Source organism: Mustela putorius, unplaced genomic scaffold (assembly GCF_011764305.1).
Source record: "Mustela putorius furo isolate JIRA1106 unplaced genomic scaffold, ASM1176430v1.1 tig00000224_pilon_pilon_pilon, whole genome shotgun sequence".
Classification (NCBI taxonomy): Eukaryota; Metazoa; Chordata; class Mammalia; order Carnivora; family Mustelidae; genus Mustela; species Mustela putorius.
In genome coordinates this window covers 24,998,133-25,016,131 of record NW_025421321.1, presented here as the reverse complement: position 1 = coordinate 25,016,131, position 17,999 = coordinate 24,998,133, and the positions used below count along the sequence as shown (strand labels likewise).

Here is a 17,999-nt window from a genome sequence, read left to right as displayed (position 1 = left end):
CATAGACCAAGGGAACACAGGGCAGAGCCCAGAAATAAATACACACATATGTGCTCAACTATTATTTAACAAAGGAACCGGGGTGCCTGGGTGGCTCAGTGGGTTAAAGCCTCTGCCTTAAGCTCAGGTCATGATCCCAGGGTCCTGGGATCAAGCCCGGCATCAGGCTCTCTGCTCCGTAGGGAGTCTGCTTCCTCCTCTCTCTCTGCGTGCCTCTCTGCCTACTTGTGATCTCTATCTGTCAAATAAATAAATAAAAATCTTAAAAAAACAAACAAACAAACAAAAAACACAAAGGAACCAAGAAAGCTCAATGGGGAATGATAGCTTCTTCAACAAATGACTTTAGGAAAACTGGATATTCACATGACAGAAGTGAAATTGGACCTCTCTCTTATACCACTCACAAAAATTAACTTGAAGTAGCTTAAAGACTTAAATGTAACACCTGAAACTATAAAACTAGAGAAAGAAAAGGGAAATGTTCCTTGACTTTAGCAATGACTTTTAGGATATGACACCAAAAGTGCAGCAACAAAAGCAAAAATAAAGTGGAACTTACACAGACTAAAGAGTTTCTGAATAGCAAAAGAAACTCTCAGCAAAATGCAAAGACAACCTACAGAATAGGGAAAAATATTTGTAAACTATATATCTGAAAAGGAGTTAATATCTAAAATATAAAAGAAACTCATACAACTTAGTAGCAAAAAAAAAAATCTGATTAAAATATTGGCAGAGGACCAAACAGAAATTTTTCCAAACAAGACATACAAATGTCCAACAGGTAAATGAACAGGTGTTCAACATCACTAATCACCAGGGATATACAAGTCACTACCACAATGATGTATCACCTCGCACCTGTTAGGCTATTATCAAAAAGACAAGAGGTAACAGATGTTGGTAAGGCAGTGGAGGAACTGGAACACTTATGTACTAATGGTAGAAATGTAAACTGGTACAGGCAGTATAGAAAACAGTGTGGAGTTTCCTCAAAAAATTGAAAATAAGGGGCACCTGGGTGGCACAGTCAGTTGGGCCACAGGCTCTTGACTTTGGATCAGGTCATGATCCCAGGGTCCTGGAATCAAGGCTCTCTGCTCAGCAGGGAGCCTGCTTCCCTCTCTTTCTGTCTGAGCCTGCCTCTCTGCCTACTTGTGATCTCTGTCAAATAAATAAATAAAATCTTTTAAAAAATAGGTCAGGCAAAGACAAATACTATATGTCCTTACTTATATAAGAAATCTAAAAATCTCTTGGGAATAGAGAATAGAATGGTGGTTGCCAATGACTGGGGAGTGGGGGAAATGGAGCGATGTTGGTCAAAGAGTACCAGTTTACAGCTATAAGATGCATAAACTCTGGAGATCTAATATACAGAACAATGACTATAATTAACAACACTTTATTATATGCTTGTAAGATTTAAGAAAGTAAACTTTAAAAAAGATTTTATTTATTTGAAAGAGATAGAATAAGAGGATAGAGGGTCAGAGGGAGAAGCAGACTCCCTGCTCAGCAGGGAGCCGCATATGGGACTCCAGGGCAGAAGGCAGTTGCCTAACCAACTGAGCCACCAGGTACCCAAGAAAGCAGATCTCAAATGTTATCGCCACACAGAAAAGAATGGTAATTATGTGGGGGATGGAGGTATATCAATCGTACTGTGGTACGTGTATCAAATCATTACATCTTTGTACACCTTACATTTTGCAAGAAATACGCGTATCAAATCATTACATCTTTGTACACCTTACATTTACATATGTTATATGTCAATGATATCTGAAGAAAGCTGGAAAATTTTTAATTGGTTTCAATCTTATCTAAATTACATTCTAAAAGCTTTTTTATTAACATGTAAATATAGCCCTGGTATCTTATTAAGTGGGAAAAAATATATATTATCTCTGGTATGATCTCGTGTGTGTGCTTGTGCATATGTGTGTCTGTGTGACAATTTGGAAGCATCTATGTAGCTGAGATTGTGAGTGGATTTTCCCCCCAATATTTTTCCTTTCTTTCTCCTATCTTATTATCTGTAGTGTCTGATTTTCCTGCAGTGAAGACATATTCTCACAAGTTAACTTATATAAATATGTTATAGCTTTTGTTAATGTGTTTATTATTGAATATGTTAAGACATATAACAAGATGACGGGACACCTGGGTGGCTCAGTTGGTTAAGCAGCTGCCTTCGGCTCAGGTCATGATCCCAGCATCCTGGGATCAAGTCCCGCATCGGGCTCCTTGCTCAGCAGGGAGCATGCTTCTCCCTCTGCCTCTGCCTGCCACTCTGTCTGCCTGTGCTCGCTCTTGCTCTCTCTCTCTCTCTCTCTGACAAATAAATAAACAAAATCTTAAAAAAAAAAAAGACATATGACAAGATGTTAAGACATGTAACAAGATTGAATATGTTAAGACATATAACAATAATTTAATTTTATTTTTATTCTTACATTATGAATTTCCTGAGATTTTTTTTTTTTAATCTTCTACTCAGCACAGTTACTGGCACATAGTTGCAATAGAAACTGAAGTACTGTCAGCTAATAAAATATGAAATAATGCCCTGTAACTTCCTTTCCTTTCTGCCAACAGAGGGCAACATGAACAAGTTGGTGGATTGGCGGTCGAGTTCATGATCTCCTGTCTGTCACCAAAGTTCAAGAAAGTCAATATTAAATTTGCAACAAACAAAAGCAACATAAATTGAATCTACAGAACTTTAGTAGGAAGAACTCCTGTCTGGCTTCTCTATCTGCAGTCTCACCTCTTTCCAACACCCCCACTACGGTGCTGCTAGAATTTTCCTGCTAAAGGAGAAGTCTGATAATATTTCCTTGTTTGTTTGTTTGTTTCTTTTTTTTTTTTTCTTAAGCAGCAGTTGAACCCTTTTACCTATAGGATAAAGGCCAATTCTTTAGTGTGATATTTTGCTTTCTTACAATGACTTCAATTGCCATTTCCCACAATTCTTCACCCCTGGGGAAGTATGTTTTATAGCCACATGAAGCTATTCATGACTCCCCAAACACACTGTGCTCCTCTGTAGTTAAATGCATTGCTTCTGTCGTTCTCCCACCTAAAATTCCCTGATCTTCCTCTCCCCATTAAACGTCTACTTTTCATTCAAGGCCTGGCTGGAAACCATCTGTCCGTGAAGCCCTTCTTGACTTTCCATTAAAACTGAACCCTGGGGGCACCTGGGTGGCTCAGTGGGTGGGTTAAAGCCTCTGCCTTCAGCTCAGGTCATGATCCCAAGGTTCTGCGATAGAACCCCACATCAGGCTCTCTGCTCAGCAGGGAGCCTGCTTCCTCCTCTCTCTCTCTGCCTGCCTCTCTGCCTACTTGTGATCTCTGTCTGTCAAATAAATAAATATAATCTTAAAAAAAAAAATACCGAACCCTGTTTCTCCTTCGAATGGCACATACCACGCATAGCACTGTTCTAGAGTAGCTGACTATAAAGTCTCAGAAGGTTCATGTGTTATAAGGAAACATCTTATTCATCTTTGTATCCCTAGTGCCTGAGGCGTAATAAATACTCAAAATGCATATTCACTGAATGGACAAAAGAAAAGGAACTAAGCAGGAAGTTCTCATATCAGACAAATCACACTGGATAAAATTTTAGCCTGGCATTGCAGCATGTGGCTGGTGCTTCTCACATGTTCAGGAAGCATCAGGCCTTACTCAAGGGTTATTTTTTTATTTTTTATTTTTTATTTTTTAAGATTTATTTATTTGTCAGAGAGAGGGAGAGAGAGAGAGAGCACAATCACAGGCAGACAAAATGGCAAGCAGAGGCAGAGGGAGAAGCAGGCTCCCTTGCCGAGCAAAGAGCCCGACGTGGGACTCGATCCCAGGACGCTGGGATCAAGACCTGAGCCGAAGGCAGCTGCTTACCCAACTGAGCCACCCAGGCGTCCCTCAAGGGGTATTTTTGAAATATACAGGAACTTTTTGGTGAATTTTAATTTCTTCACCTTTTCTTAGTGCCCAGATTTTTTCTTCTTTTATAGTAGTTGACAGGAGGGAGTCCTTTTGTACAAAAGTACAGGAGTGTTATGTACAGTATGGAGAAATCCTGGTAGCACCAAGTCACTTGATTTCTAGGCCAGGTGGAATTCGACTTTCCAGCTTCTCTGGAGACAAGGATGATGTACAGTCTGTGTGTACTCGGCACACTCAGTAACTGATTCCAGTCTCATTTACACCTTTATGCTGAGATCAGCATTCGAGAGTGCAGTGAGGGGAGAGGAAGCATTCCTTTCATGATTCCACCTCAGACTTGAGCACCACACTATGTTTAAAAACACATGATATATATACCGGTAAGTAGACACAGATGATGTTTTGTAGAGGTAATCATTACTATACCATCTGTCAGGTTCTGCAGTTGGTTAAAGAAAAGGAAAGAAAAGAAATTAGTTTGGCAGGATTTGCTCTACACAAAATCTTGTTGCTTTTTGCCAATTCCATGTAATTCGATATGCCCTTGCAAAGCCAGTAAAAGAAAAGTGCTTTCACATTGTGCTACAGGAAAAATATGGCCATTGTTCTTATGACCCTTGTTAAAAACAATTCAAGTGTGAGTTAGAAAGGACCACAGTAAAAAAAAAGAGAGAGAGAGAGAGAGAAAATAAAGGAGACAGAGATAGCTGGGTAAATGACTCAGAATTACCAAAACTCGAAAATCGTTTGTAGCTATAATATAATGGATACACTATTGCCATACCTTAAACTAAAAAGAAGAGAGGTGAGATCTAAAGCCTTCTGGGATCAAAATATGCCCATTGCAGGACTTGGAAACCTGTTGTTAGACTTATGCTAGTAAATTTCCACAGAACGTATGCATGCAATTATGAAAGGTGACATTTACACGCAAACAATCTCTTCCTAATTTAGACTCAAAGTTTTCACATGATTCATGTCTTGTGAGATATAGAAGAAGGAGCTGATATTACCTACTAACATTATTGCATCCAGTACCATGACTGTCTACTGTATTGATTTCACAGTGATTTTGGAAGAGGCTAATTGAACTTTATCAAATATAAGTAAAGAACCTAATTCTGATTTGTTGTCTATTTTACTTTTATGAAACAAAATGATGACTAAGGATTTCAAATAGGAATACATTCTAAACAAAGGTTGATGAATGGGTTTTAGTGAAGGTTGGTTTGTATATAGCGCTTCCAGTTTTTGCTGTGAGTGGAGGACGGAGAGAAGAGAATCACAAGTACCCCATGGTCATGTTAATCTAATTTTGTTATTTTCTTTTAAAATAATATTTTTTAATAAATTAAATTTCCTGCTACATACAAATCAAGTAATTTAAATGAAAGTTGGGAAAAATTGATTATTTTCACAAATTTATTCATTTGACTACTATAGAGCACATACTATGGACAAGACACTGCAGGGCAGTATTACTATAGTAATAGATCTGTCAGTAAAAAAAAAAAAAAAAGAAAAAAAAGATTTGGTTTATACCTTGCAATAACAGGTCATGTATGTGGGAGTAAAAGCCCCAAATTTTATGGCATTTTATTTTTAACATGCTTATCAGCTCCCTCTGTTTCATCACAGCATTCCACCAAATAGTTAAGCTTCTGTTAATCTGAAAAGAATTGCCCTCTTGTATGGCTATCAGAGAATCTATATAAATGGTTCTAGGTGTTAGCCACACTTTTCACATGCGGCTCTATGCTAGATAGCTCCATTTTGGGGCCTTGAGTTCCAGTATCTCTGTCTTTCTCTGTGCCAGGAGGTTGACTTCTGTGGACTGAATCATCTGGGTTCTCTTGCTCTCTGCTTCTCATGGCATTCAGCAGTGGGGAGCGCTGGCTGGTAATATATGTGAGAGGAATAGAGAGATTGGAATATTCTTTCCCAATTTTTTCTTCTGCCCCAGGATGATGGCCGTGACCCCGTTCTCTATGGACCTAGCTCCCATCCAGTGGCTCCTCTAACAAAACTATGGTCTTCCAGAACTCTGGGGACGGTTTCCTCCCCTTCCCCCTCCTGGCAGAGGACTGAAGGGAATCCCCACTATTGCTATTCCCTGCAGGCTTTACCACCCTCTCCGTTGATTCACTTAACTCCCCTCATCTAAATTGTCCCTTCACAACATTCTGTTTAGTTAAGCACTTCCAGAATGCCCCCTGTTTCCTGCTGGGACTCAAGAGAATCCCCCCAAAATAACTTTATATCTGGGGAAAGGTTTTCCGTGGTAACACAAAAGATTGAAAGCAATTTGAACTATATCTGATACACCAGAATGGTGGAATTCTGTTTCCAAGCAACTTGAAGACCAACTCTTCTGCACTCCCAGAACATAATTATACAATACAGTTGGATGGTTAATTTAATTATTTATAAAGTTAATTAACTGACTGGAAAAGAATTCAGTCCTGATTTTTGTTTTGCTTTGCATCTAGTGTAAATATAATAAATACTTGTTGAGAGGTAGGCAAGCAATGGCTCAGGGGCCAAAGCTGACCCACTGTCTCTTTTTGCAAATAAAGCTTTTCCACAACACAGCAACACCTATTTCTTTATGCATATCCTGTGGCCGCATTATGCCAGCATGGCAAACGTGATCAGTTGCAACAGAGACCCTCTGGGGGCAGTTGCATCAGAGAACCGAAACCTAAAATATTTACTACCTGACCTTTTACAGAAAAAGTTTGCCCCTCTCTGAACTAATTGATTGAATGATGCATTTGCCATTTTATTTCATTTGGCCTCACTTAGTTATGATCTTCTCTGTGTCTTGTGTGTTCAATATGCTATCTTGCACATATGGTAGGTCAGTAAATATTGATTAATAAATAAGGTGAGAATGAACTGACAAATATAGAGCTCTTAACCTTAGTTTTATTCTAAACTCAGAGAATACATTTTTATTCTTTTGTAAGATGTAGGAGCCAAGTTTAGACATGGTTGTGGGAATTTGAGGTTTGATGTTTTAAAAATTGGTAAACTGGAAGTTCTACACACCTAACATATAATGAATCCTGTTATTGAAAATCCATTTGGGGAGCACCTGGCTGGCCCAGTTGGTAGAACATGTGAATTTTAATCTCAAGGTCATGAGTTCAAGTCTCATATTGGGCATAGAGTTTTCCTAAAAATAAAATAAAATTTAAATAAAAAATTATGTCCATTTAAGGTGTGCCTGGGTGGCTCAGTGGGTAAAGCCTCTGCCTTCGGCTCAGGTCATGGTCTTAAGGTCCAGGAATTGAGCCCCACACTGGGCTCTCCTCAGCAGGGAGCCTGCTTCCTCTCTCTCTGCCTGCTTCTCTGCCTACTTATAATCTGTCAAACAAATAAATAAAATATTTTTAAAAAATTATGTCCATTTAAAAAAGTAAATATAAAAATGCATTTGGATTCCATTTATTGATTAGATTAAGTTGAGAGGCATATTCAAATTTTGATCACTGTTATATATTTCTAATGGTGTTGTGAGTGTGGTACAGTTTTAGAAAATAATGTGAAATAAATGCATCAATATATTCATCTGTGCGTGGTACAATTATGGTTTGATATATTTTTATGTTGTTGATCTTTCTAGATATGGCAATGAAATGTATTATTTTCATAATGAGAAAGTAAGGTAATTTTAAAAATATTAGATGTTTAGCTCCATGTAACTCAATATTTTATATTGCTGTTTTAGTTTAAGAACCTAAAGATGTCTATCTATCTATTTATTTATTTTTAAAATATTTTATTTATTTATTTGACAGACAGAGATCACAGGTAGGACAGAGAGGCAGGTAGAGAGAGAGGAGGAAGCAGGCTCCCCGCTGAGCAGAGAGCCCAATGTGGGGCTCGATCCCAGGACCCTGGGATCATGACCTGAGCCGAAGGCAGAGGCTTTAACCCACTGAGCCATTCAGGCGCCCCTAAAGATATTTAAATTACAAATTTCACAAAATAAAATTGAATCTGAGAACTCTTCTCAAGCTAATATCTGGAAACATTCAACTGACACATATTAATTATAAATTAGGAAATAAAAACCTTTACATTAAACCATTTTTTAGGTCTCATGTGAATTTTAACTTTCAATAGAAGAGCAGCAAATACAAATCTCATATATCAGTAAATGCATTTTTATATATCTTCTTACTGTCATTCAATAGAATGGAATAAAACATCTTCGTATTTCCTTATTTGTAATGGTTACCATTTTTATTTTGTATTTTTTGGTATGAAAATAGATCTACATTTTTTCTAGGATTAGAATAATTTGTTTTAGCCCACAAATATTTTCAATAGCTTAAAAGCACCAGTGCTTTATGTAGAAACCTACTTGATGGCTTCTGTCTATGTTATTAATGATTTATCATTTATTCTGGCATAGGCTAGGTTCTGTTTTAACCAGGTATTGCTGATACTTGTCTCTAGGATGTAAAGGGGTGGAAAGTAGAGGTTGGGTGTAGGCTTGCAGTCAGAATAAGAGTGTTTTTTTTCACCTTTAAAGGTCCATTTTATAATATTTTTCCTTTTCTATATTTGTTATTTTTCTCCTCTATCGGGTTTCTATTTGCTTAGTAGCTTTCCATCAGTAACATTGGAAGTGAGAATGAGTCACCTCCTATTGCATGGGATTAGGGAATTAAAGGAGGAACCATGCAAACACAAGGAACTGATCACATGATAAGACAGTCATACTCTGGAAATACCTGGTAAGTGACCATTAACTTAGAAGATTATTTCATGTCCTATCACAGCAAACTAGTTAAAGAAATAGGATAGCACCACCTCACCAAAGACCAAGAAACTGAAAGAAAGAAAGAAGAAACATTATACCAAGAGACACTTTTAGGCATACCACAAATTCATGGACTTTACTCATAAGAGAGCCCACAGGTTCTCACTCAAAAATTATTAATGCTTTTAGACAGTTTTAAAAATCGGTGAATTCCCTGCATATAGAAAACGAGAAGCAGCAAATTAAAATGGGGACTATCGATAGAGATACTGTCAACAACAAAAACCAGGAGCTATTCAATGTAAAATTAAAAACTCAAAACACCGTTGTTTTGGGCCTGTGGATGTAGGTCAAACATTCATGGACTTCTTAAGGGCCTGTGAATGCATAATTATGTTAAAAGCACACCACAGTCATTTAGGTTGATTGTGAGGATATATTTCTTTAATAAAAGATCAATTTCTGTTCAGAATATGCTGTCCAATAAGGCTTAGACAATGACACCTTTCTAGAAGATCTGCATCAAAATGATAAAAACTAAAACACAGTTTGGGTCCCGAAAAGGATAAATACCATCATATGCTGCTGAGAAATAAAAGAATACATGATGCTTATGTATTCTCCTGAGCTTTTCTCGGAAAAAAATTATATAGACTTGGGAAAAACCTATCCTGAAAGCCATTTATTTTATGATCTCAATGTCTTTTTAGTTCTTCAAATTCACTGGCAAGCAGTAATCGCCTGCTTATGCCTCCTCTAGGTCATTAAGTTAATTAGAATAGTCTTTCTCGGAAGTTGCTCTGCTGTGAGCTCTTGCCAATTGTTAGGAATTTAAACCGGTCACCATGGTTGAAAGAACACTCTTTGACATATTGACTGAAAGTGCCCATAATAGCAAGGCGCTGTCCTAAATGCCAGGGGCACAAGGATGAATTTAAAAATGTCAGTGTCCAAGAGTTCCCCATTTACTCAGAAGAGCATGTCAGCAAATACATGTCCTTCAGAGCAAGTTACAGCAATAAAGGGAGGTTAGATACCATGCAAGGCACAAAAGAGGAAGTGGTCAGCTCAACCCAATGAAGAGGAATGCTTCACGGAGAGGGGCACTTGCATCCTGAAGGATGAATGGGAGTTGACCCCGTAAGGAAGCAGAAAAGAACATTTCAGATAGGTGTGGTAGCATGGAATTTAATGGTGAACTAGTACTGGTTCACTTGATCGCCATGCAACAGTAGGACATTTGAGAAGAACCACTAAAATGGGCTGAAAGGAGGACCCCTCTCTTGGTCTGGTCATCTCTTTCCGAGTTTCCTTCCCTCTGTGCAGTTTTCATGTGGGACAGAGCAAGTCTACCATCTACCAAAAAAAAAAAAAAAAAAAAAAACCCAGTATACCCACTTTACAGTTAAGGAAACTGATGCTCAGCTAATGCTCAAAGAAGTTAAACCATACTCCATTCTCTCCCTGTCATTAGATGACATTTCTCTTAAAATTATGTTAGATAATTAAGACATTTGCCTTCTATGATCTTAGGTGAGTTTAAAATCTTATTCATTGGCTCAAGAGGACTTAGAGACCCTGTAGAAAAGTATATGAGAGATTGGATTTCTTGATGGCATTTCTTCCTAAATATTCATGAAGTAACGGTGCCAATAAAAAATAAACACAAACAGTTTTTTTGAGAATTCACAATTCAGTCATGTAAGGTATCCAGTTAAATGATTTTTAGTATATTCACAGAACTGTGCATCTATCACAACTTCAGAATATTTTCATTTTCTCAAAAAGAAACCATGCCTCCCTAAGCCACTAACCTCATTTTCTCCCAACTGCCCCAGATCTAGGCAACCACTAATCTACTTTCTGTCTGTACAGATTGGTCTCCTCTGGACAGTTCATATTAATGGAATCATACAGTATGTGGTACCTTGTGACCGGTTTCTTTAAAGTTAGCATAATGTTTTCAGGATTCATCCGTGTTGTAGCATGTATCACACTTCACTCTTTTTTATTGTCCAAATATTATATTGTATCAGTACAATACATTTCTTTTATTCATTTATCAGTTGATGGACATAGGGGTTGTTTCCATTTTTTGGCTATAATAAACAATGGTGCTATTTGGCTGTTATATTTGTGTTATTTTTATTATACTAGCTTATGGATGTGATTAGCTCTGTAAATATGTGTCACCTAATGTGTGCTTGGGGGTGGGTCTATCACTTACTATAGTAGATCAAAATGGAGGTAAACATGGGTGCTTTGGGTATACAGGTAGTATCACGTATGTGTAACCTGCAGGGTACTCCTCAGTTATAATACGCAGGAGAGGATCTTTCTCTAGTGACTTCTAAATGGCATCATGGTCCAAACATTTAACTTCTGACCAGAAGAAATCAGAACAAATAACTTGGAACCTAGTCAGATAGGTATGATTTTTCCAAAGTCCTTTCCTGTTGGATTTAATATTCGGAGAACAGATGAATTCAGGGTAAATAAATGACTACCAAGTTAAAAAAAAAATACCTGGAAGAAATCTTGAGCAATCTCTTCCTAAATGAAAGGAAGATAGAGGAAACTTTTGGATTTAATCTTATAGGATGTTACAATTTGAAGACCATTAAACTGTGTATAATGTACAATCCGTTTTTTTGCTAGACAAGGAAGTTTCCTGATTGTACTCTTGAGATATTATAAAGCATTTCTAAGGCTGCTATTAAACTAGGGAATTGTGAATTGGTAGGTTTTCAAATAAGTTACTCCAGACCTCAGTCTGGTCTAAAGGTTCCTGTTTTTACAATTAACTCCTCATGTTTCTTTGTTGAGTGTGTGTGTGTGTGTGTGTGTGTGTGTAAAAGCTAAAGATAGACCAGGAAGCATCTGGGGCCATTTGGCTGTAGAGGGAAATACAGATTTGTGAGGGCTAGCTACTACATGTAAACTGAATACATCTATCTTAATGTGCTAACTCTTTGGTCATCACTGTCCAAAATGTCCCTAGCTTAATACCTAGTATTAATACTTTATGAGTTTTTCATCTATGGATGAAGCAGATGGGTCTATCTGAAGATAAAACCCAGTATATGCATGAACACTTCCATGTTGTTTGGCTGATCTTCCTAGGGATTACAAAGAAAAGTGGGCATATCAGGCATAGGCTGATCTGATGTCAGCTCTTCTTGGGTGTCAGTTCTCTCTTGGTCTGCATTTCCGAATAAGGGACAGTGATTAAGAAAGACTCATCAAGAGTAGAGGGAAAAGATTGCTAGCCACAGGATGACCCAAAGCTATACACTGACCCAGGCAATGCAAGGTTCTACTCTCTACAAACCTTGCAAAATGCCACATGAATGCATCCTAATTTTAATTAAGATGATTTTGGAAGGGCATTTCTCTGGTCTCTACAGCAAGATCCTTTCTCCTCTAACTAAAGTAGGAGAAGGTACATTTCAAGATTTTTCATTTGGGGGGAATAGTGATGAAAACAACATTAAGAACGTTTATGGAGCACTTAAATTAGCCATCTAATTTAACCCTATTATTAGCCCTGTTTTATACACGAACAGAGAGGTTCACTAGCTTCCCTAGGCTCCCACAGCTGTAAGTATCAGAGCCAGGATCTGAAGCAGGCAGGAAGGCTCTAGAGCCCAGGCTCTCAACTACCTAATTAAGAAATTTTGCTGTTTCTTAATTTAGTGTTATAAAACGTTTTTACTGCTACTTTAAAATATATAAATGCTCAAAGTAGAGGTTTATGTAAATGTAAAAAGCACACACTGCACAACTGTAATACTCTATTTATTTTCTAAAAATAAAAATTGTTTTACATGCCCATTTTGTCCCTGGTAAAAGGTTTTTATGTTTCTTCAAAACGAGGAGTGACATTTGGTTTTGCTGGGGGAACTAAGTTCCCCCAAGTTAAAATTACTTTGATGATTCCAGTCGTGCATAGCATAGCGATTTATGACAAATATGTAATGTTTGTCACCCATCTTGGATGACTTCCAAATGTTTCCTTTCAGTAGCTCTTGATTTTGTTTGGATTTTTTTTTTTTTTCCAATGGCCAAATAATCAAACAACAATGTCTGAATAACGTTTGCTCTAGTCAGGGAATACCAACATGTTGAAAGACAGCTTGGGTTATTTAAAATCCTACTACATTCACTTGCAACTTTGAGAGCATTCATGTTTTAGTGACCTGGATTTTTTAAAGGAGAAGAGGCAAAAAGAAAAAGAAAAAAACAAAACCAAGTTTGCAGCTCAAGTCCCTCTTTTGCTATCTGCTGCATTGAGTTTGCTTACTCCGTTTTGCGGGCGAAAGCACGCTTAAGAGATCAAATCAAACTGTCCGAAAAAGGCTGTCTGCATCCCTCATGTTTAAAAGAGAAGGATTTCGTTCCCTCTCCTTCACACATCAAAGAAGGCACTCGGGGAGGAAATAAACCATAATTAGGCATGAGCGACCGAGCAGACAGACCCCTTCCTCTGCCTTCCCCATCCCCGCCCCCCACGCCCTGGCAACAGTCCTGGGCTCAAGCGAGGCGCGGGTCACCGCAGCAGCTGCAGCGAGCGCGCTTCCGCGCCCGCGCCCGCCGCCAAAATCTGGGCGGCGGCGGGGCCGGCCCGCGGGGCGCGCGCGCTCGGGAGCGCGCTCATGCAGCGGTTTTCTTCTCTCACAATCCAGAGGCTGCGGCGCGGGAGGGGCGGAGAGTCGGCGGAAGGATATGGGCGCGGAAGGAGAAGCGCTCTCCCTTAGACGAAGGGCTCGTGGCTCTGGTTGGGCGGCGAAGAGCGGGGTGTGATGCGGCACTGCGGTTCTGAGGCCGTTACTCCGGCTCCTCCAGAGAGGGCGGAGGAGGAGGCTGGAGCGCGGTGGTGATTTTGTGCCAGGGCTTTCCAGAGGCGCGCTGAAAAGGCTGCAGGGCTCAGGAAACTGGGGGGTTAGGGACACACATTCAAGCCCCCACCCCCCCGGGAGGGGAAGGGGGCTGGAGGCGAGGCTTGAGGGCGACGGAGGGATGGTGTCTGCTCGCGGGGAAGGGGCGAGCCCTGCCTGTCGTTGGTGAGGGGCTGCGGGCAGGGGAGGCTCCGCCAGTCGAAGCGGCTCCATGCCCACTGGTGGGTGGAACGTGTTGAGCGGAACGCGGAGGTCGAGCCTGGCTGCCGCTCGGATGCCCTAACGTGGTAGCTAACGTGGTATTTCATTTAGCCCACGTTGGGATTAATTCATTGCGGGCAGCTCCGCTGGTCTGGCTCCTCCAGGAGCTGGGCAACCTTGACGGGCTTTTTGTCTTGCCGCTCCAGCCCCCTTTCCCTTCCTCCACCTCCAGATGCCTTTTCTCTGCCCCTCCTCGCCCGGTACAGACATTTCCAGCGCAAGCTGCCGCTCGTGGCTGCTGTCGAAGCCGCTTCTCGGGTTTTCGGCTCATTCCTCTCTGGGGTGTTTTTTGAGGAGGGAGACTTTTTCTCCCCTCCACGATGGGATTTTCTTCCTGTGCCAAAATGGACTTTCATTGATTTCTACTCACTTCTTCAACGTTTAGTGATCCATTCCCTAGGCGTATTTTTGTGGTAGTTCCCCTTTTCAAATACATTATCTGTAAAATGGAGAACGAGATTTTTACTCCCCTTCTGGAGCAGTTCATGACCAGCCCCTTGGTCACTTGGGTAAGTAGGGTGTTATTTATTGTGTATTTTGCGGCATTATTTGTGGCTGCAGAGATGGAGATGGGCGTTCGTGTCCTTATGGTCGTTCTGTTCTAGGTTAAAACGTTTGGACCTCTGGCTGCAGGAAATGGGACCAACCTGGATGAATATGTGGCTTTGGTGGATGGGGTATTCTTGAACCAGGTCATGCTCCAAATGTGAGTGGTTTTTTCCCCCCTTCTTTTCTAGGTAACTTGTTTTCTTTGAAAAGGGACATACTGAAAACTTAGAGAGTTTATGTTTGAAGCTCCTCATTTGGCCAAAACAATTCAGGTGGTTTAAGAATTAGACTTTGAAAAGGGTGATAGTCTTACGTGCCCACCAGCCCATTTGTCATAACCTAATAATTATACCTGTTAAAATTGTGAAACTTTAATTTTTATTCTGCAAACCGTATATTGTTACTTATTGTCTTCAGTGCTGAAATCGAAGCCACATTGTCCTCTGATAATTTGGTGAAAAGAGAGAGAATATGAGAATAGTTTCCTAAGGGGAAATAAAGCCTCTACTGTGAAGTTATGTGTATTTGATGCAGAAGTGTTTCTTATTAACCTCTGTGTCTAAAAATAAGTGGCTCAAATTTTGAAACTGGTGAAGTAATAACAGATTTCAGAAGAGAGAATTTCGAATAACTCTTCTGATTGGTGAGAACTGTTGCTGTAGCAAGTAATTTAAGTGGGTACAGTAACTCAAATCCGATGAGATTATTACATGAATTAATATGAATATTTGGGAGATCATTTTAAGGTATTTTTAGGGCATTTGTGAAATGCTAGTAACTGACATCTCGATGACAACTAAATAATGATTTAGTAGGAAAATCTTTGTCTTTTATGTTTGCGATACTGGGTTTGTATTAAGTGGAAAAGTGTTTTTAGGGTGGGAATTGATATCAAAATCATTGGTAGCTATATCAGTGAAATATTTTTATCATTATAGGTAATGTAGCATACATGCATTCTAAGTACATCAGGGTAGGCTTTCTAAGTACAAACTCTGAATGTTGTAGTTGTGCTCAAAATAATGTGTATTTAGCCTTCTGTCTTTTGAATAGAATCTGATTACGAGAGTAGTTTGGAAATTTGAATTTTAAGGCAGTCTTACTTTTTTATATATGTGGGAATTTAGTGCATTATTAATAAGTAATTGTTACTAAGGAATAAGTCTGTGAATAGATGCATAACATAAAGTATCATTTCTGTATTTTGTAGGAAATTGTTTCTTATTAGATTTTTTATTTAAAAGAGGTCGAAGTCAAATTCATAAATGTTCCAATGACAACTTTTCAGTCTGTGTGCTCAGAGGTATTTGCAGTCTGTGTGCTGATTTTCATGTATGTGTTGATCCCATAGGGAAGTATTACACTACTATATGCTTTCTTAAAGTGTTTTATTTGTATAGGCACCCAAAGAAATATATATATATTACTTAAAGTATATATACATTTTTTTCCTTTAAGAAAGGAAAAAGGAGTGTAGACATTAATTATCTCCAGGGATAGTAAATATATTTTTGGCAGTTCTCTCCCGGAACTATTTTTTATCTTTGCAATATCTCCCTATTCCCTAAGCAAAATGGTAGAATAATTAAATTTACTTCTATTTTAGGGAACACACATGACAGGAAGGGTAGCCATTACAGTAGATACTCAGAATTTATTCCCTTCTCTTGTTTTTAGACAGAAAATTTTGAAATTGTATTCTGAGCTCTAAAAAAAAAAAAGGTGTTTTTACAAAATAGGAAAATATATTACTTTAATTTCCACTTTTATTTATTTTAAATAAATTTCCCACTTTATTTTATTTATTTTAAAGTGGGTTTCATGCCCAAGATGTGAGGCTTGAACTCATGACCCTGAGATTGAGAGTCTCCTGCTGTACTGGCTGAGCCAGCCAGGCACCCCTTGTTTTCCACTTTAATGTTTTTTATTTGAATGATTTTTTCCCCCAAAAAATACTTAGTTTTTTTTTGAGTCCTGGATAGTTAGCGGAGGTGCTAAAAACAGACACTTTAGCTTGTTTCCACTTTGAGTGCAGTTTTATGTTTAAAAATACATATGTATATTTTGAAAGTAATGGTGTTTCAAAATAGTGGTTGCCAGGTTTTTTTTTTTTTTTTTTTTTTTGGGAGGACTAGCTTCATTCCAAACCTCAACTCTGCTTCTGTTTTCAGTTCCACCTCTCAGCTTCTTTAAAAGTTTTTTCAGTGTCCTAATTCTGTTCTGAATGACCTATATAAATTAAGGGGAAAAAAAATTAAGAAAAAAGGAAGAAGTAGCCATTAGTTTTTTAAAAAAATAATTTGCTAAAATAAGATAAATTTATTTTAGTGAATTATTTTCCTAAGAGAGCAACAAAATATACGTTGTTTTTAAAGCTGTATTTTGCTAACTTTAAAATCATAAAATTAAGAGTCACTTATGGTTTGTCTCCCTCCCAATCCCATCTTGTTTAAACCTGGCGATTCACAGACCTGTACCCCTGGGGATAAAAATACATGTTTATAAAAAATTAAAAATTAAAAAAAAATAAAAAAAAATCATAAAATGCATCTGTTAAGTATTTTGCTCAAGTTAATATTTAATGTACTCTATTAAATTGTCAGTTGACACTGTACATAGTTAAACTAAAAGTTAGACTTAGTCTAAGTCATTTCTGACTTTGTTTTGATTTGTTTACAGAATATGTGAGTGAGAACCATTTCTAAATGAAACTATATATGTTTCTTCATGTTGTTTTGCTTGGAGTTTGTTGAGCTTCTTACATCTGTGGGTTTGTAGTTTCTAACAAATTCGGAAAAAAATTGGGCATTATTTTAAAAAATACATATCTATAAAGAATATTTAAGTGTGTGTGTGTATTTTTCGTGTCTCCATTTCCCTTTTTGGAAGTCCAGTTACTTGTAAATCAGGCTGCTAGATGTTTACTGGTGTTCTTTTCAGTTTTTTCAGTCTTCTAATTTTAGATTATCTTTCTGTGTCTCCAACTTCATTAATTTTTTAAATAATGTTTAATTTGTTCTTAATCGTGTCCAGCATATTTTTCATTTCAGACATTACAGTTTTATTCTAGAAATTGAGGGTTTTTTTTTTTTCTATCTCCCATTTCTATAGCTTTCATGCTTTGTCTTTTCTGTAGCTTCTTGAGTATATGGGATATAGTTATAAATAGATTAATGTTTATTTCTACTAATTCTGTCTGTATAATTTCTAGATTGGTTTTGATTGATTTTTCTCCTTATAAAGAATTGTATTTTCTTGCTTTTGTATGCCTGGTGATTTTTGATTGGATGTTAGACATTTGAAATTTTACCGTGTGGGGTACTGGGTATTTTTAAATTTCATTAGGTATTCTTGAGTTTTGTTCTGGAATAGTTAAGTTACTTGGAAACAGTTTGATCTTTTCAGATGCTGCTTTAAAGTTGTAGCATCTATTGTCCACTGTAACTCTATTGACGAAACCCTCTGAGTACTCTGGGTAGTGAAAACGGGCTATTCCTGGACTTGTGTGAACCCTGGGTGGTGTTCCCTCTAATCCTTTTTGGTATTTTTTTCCCACT

The 17,999-nt window shown here is 38.1% G+C and overlaps 1 protein-coding gene across 8 annotated transcripts in view; it reads left to right on the top strand.

The window, feature by feature from the left end:
* The first annotated feature begins 13,499 nt into the window (after positions 1-13,499).
* CCDC88A (coiled-coil domain containing 88A) overlaps positions 13,500-17,999 on the top strand; it is a 134,001-nt gene continuing 129,501 nt past the window's right edge. For 4 of the 8 annotated variants that reach the window (XM_045077852.1, XM_045077851.1, XM_045077850.1 and 1 more), the window contains exons 1-2: positions 13,500-14,402; positions 14,499-14,599. In XM_045077852.1, the coding sequence (XP_044933787.1) occupies positions 14,340-14,402; positions 14,499-14,599 (164 nt within the window). In that variant the 5' untranslated portion in view covers positions 13,500-14,339. The remainder of the gene's footprint in view (positions 14,403-14,498; positions 14,600-17,999) is intronic. The other 4 variants (XM_045077856.1, XM_045077854.1, XM_045077853.1 and 1 more) reach the window with 1 other exon arrangement.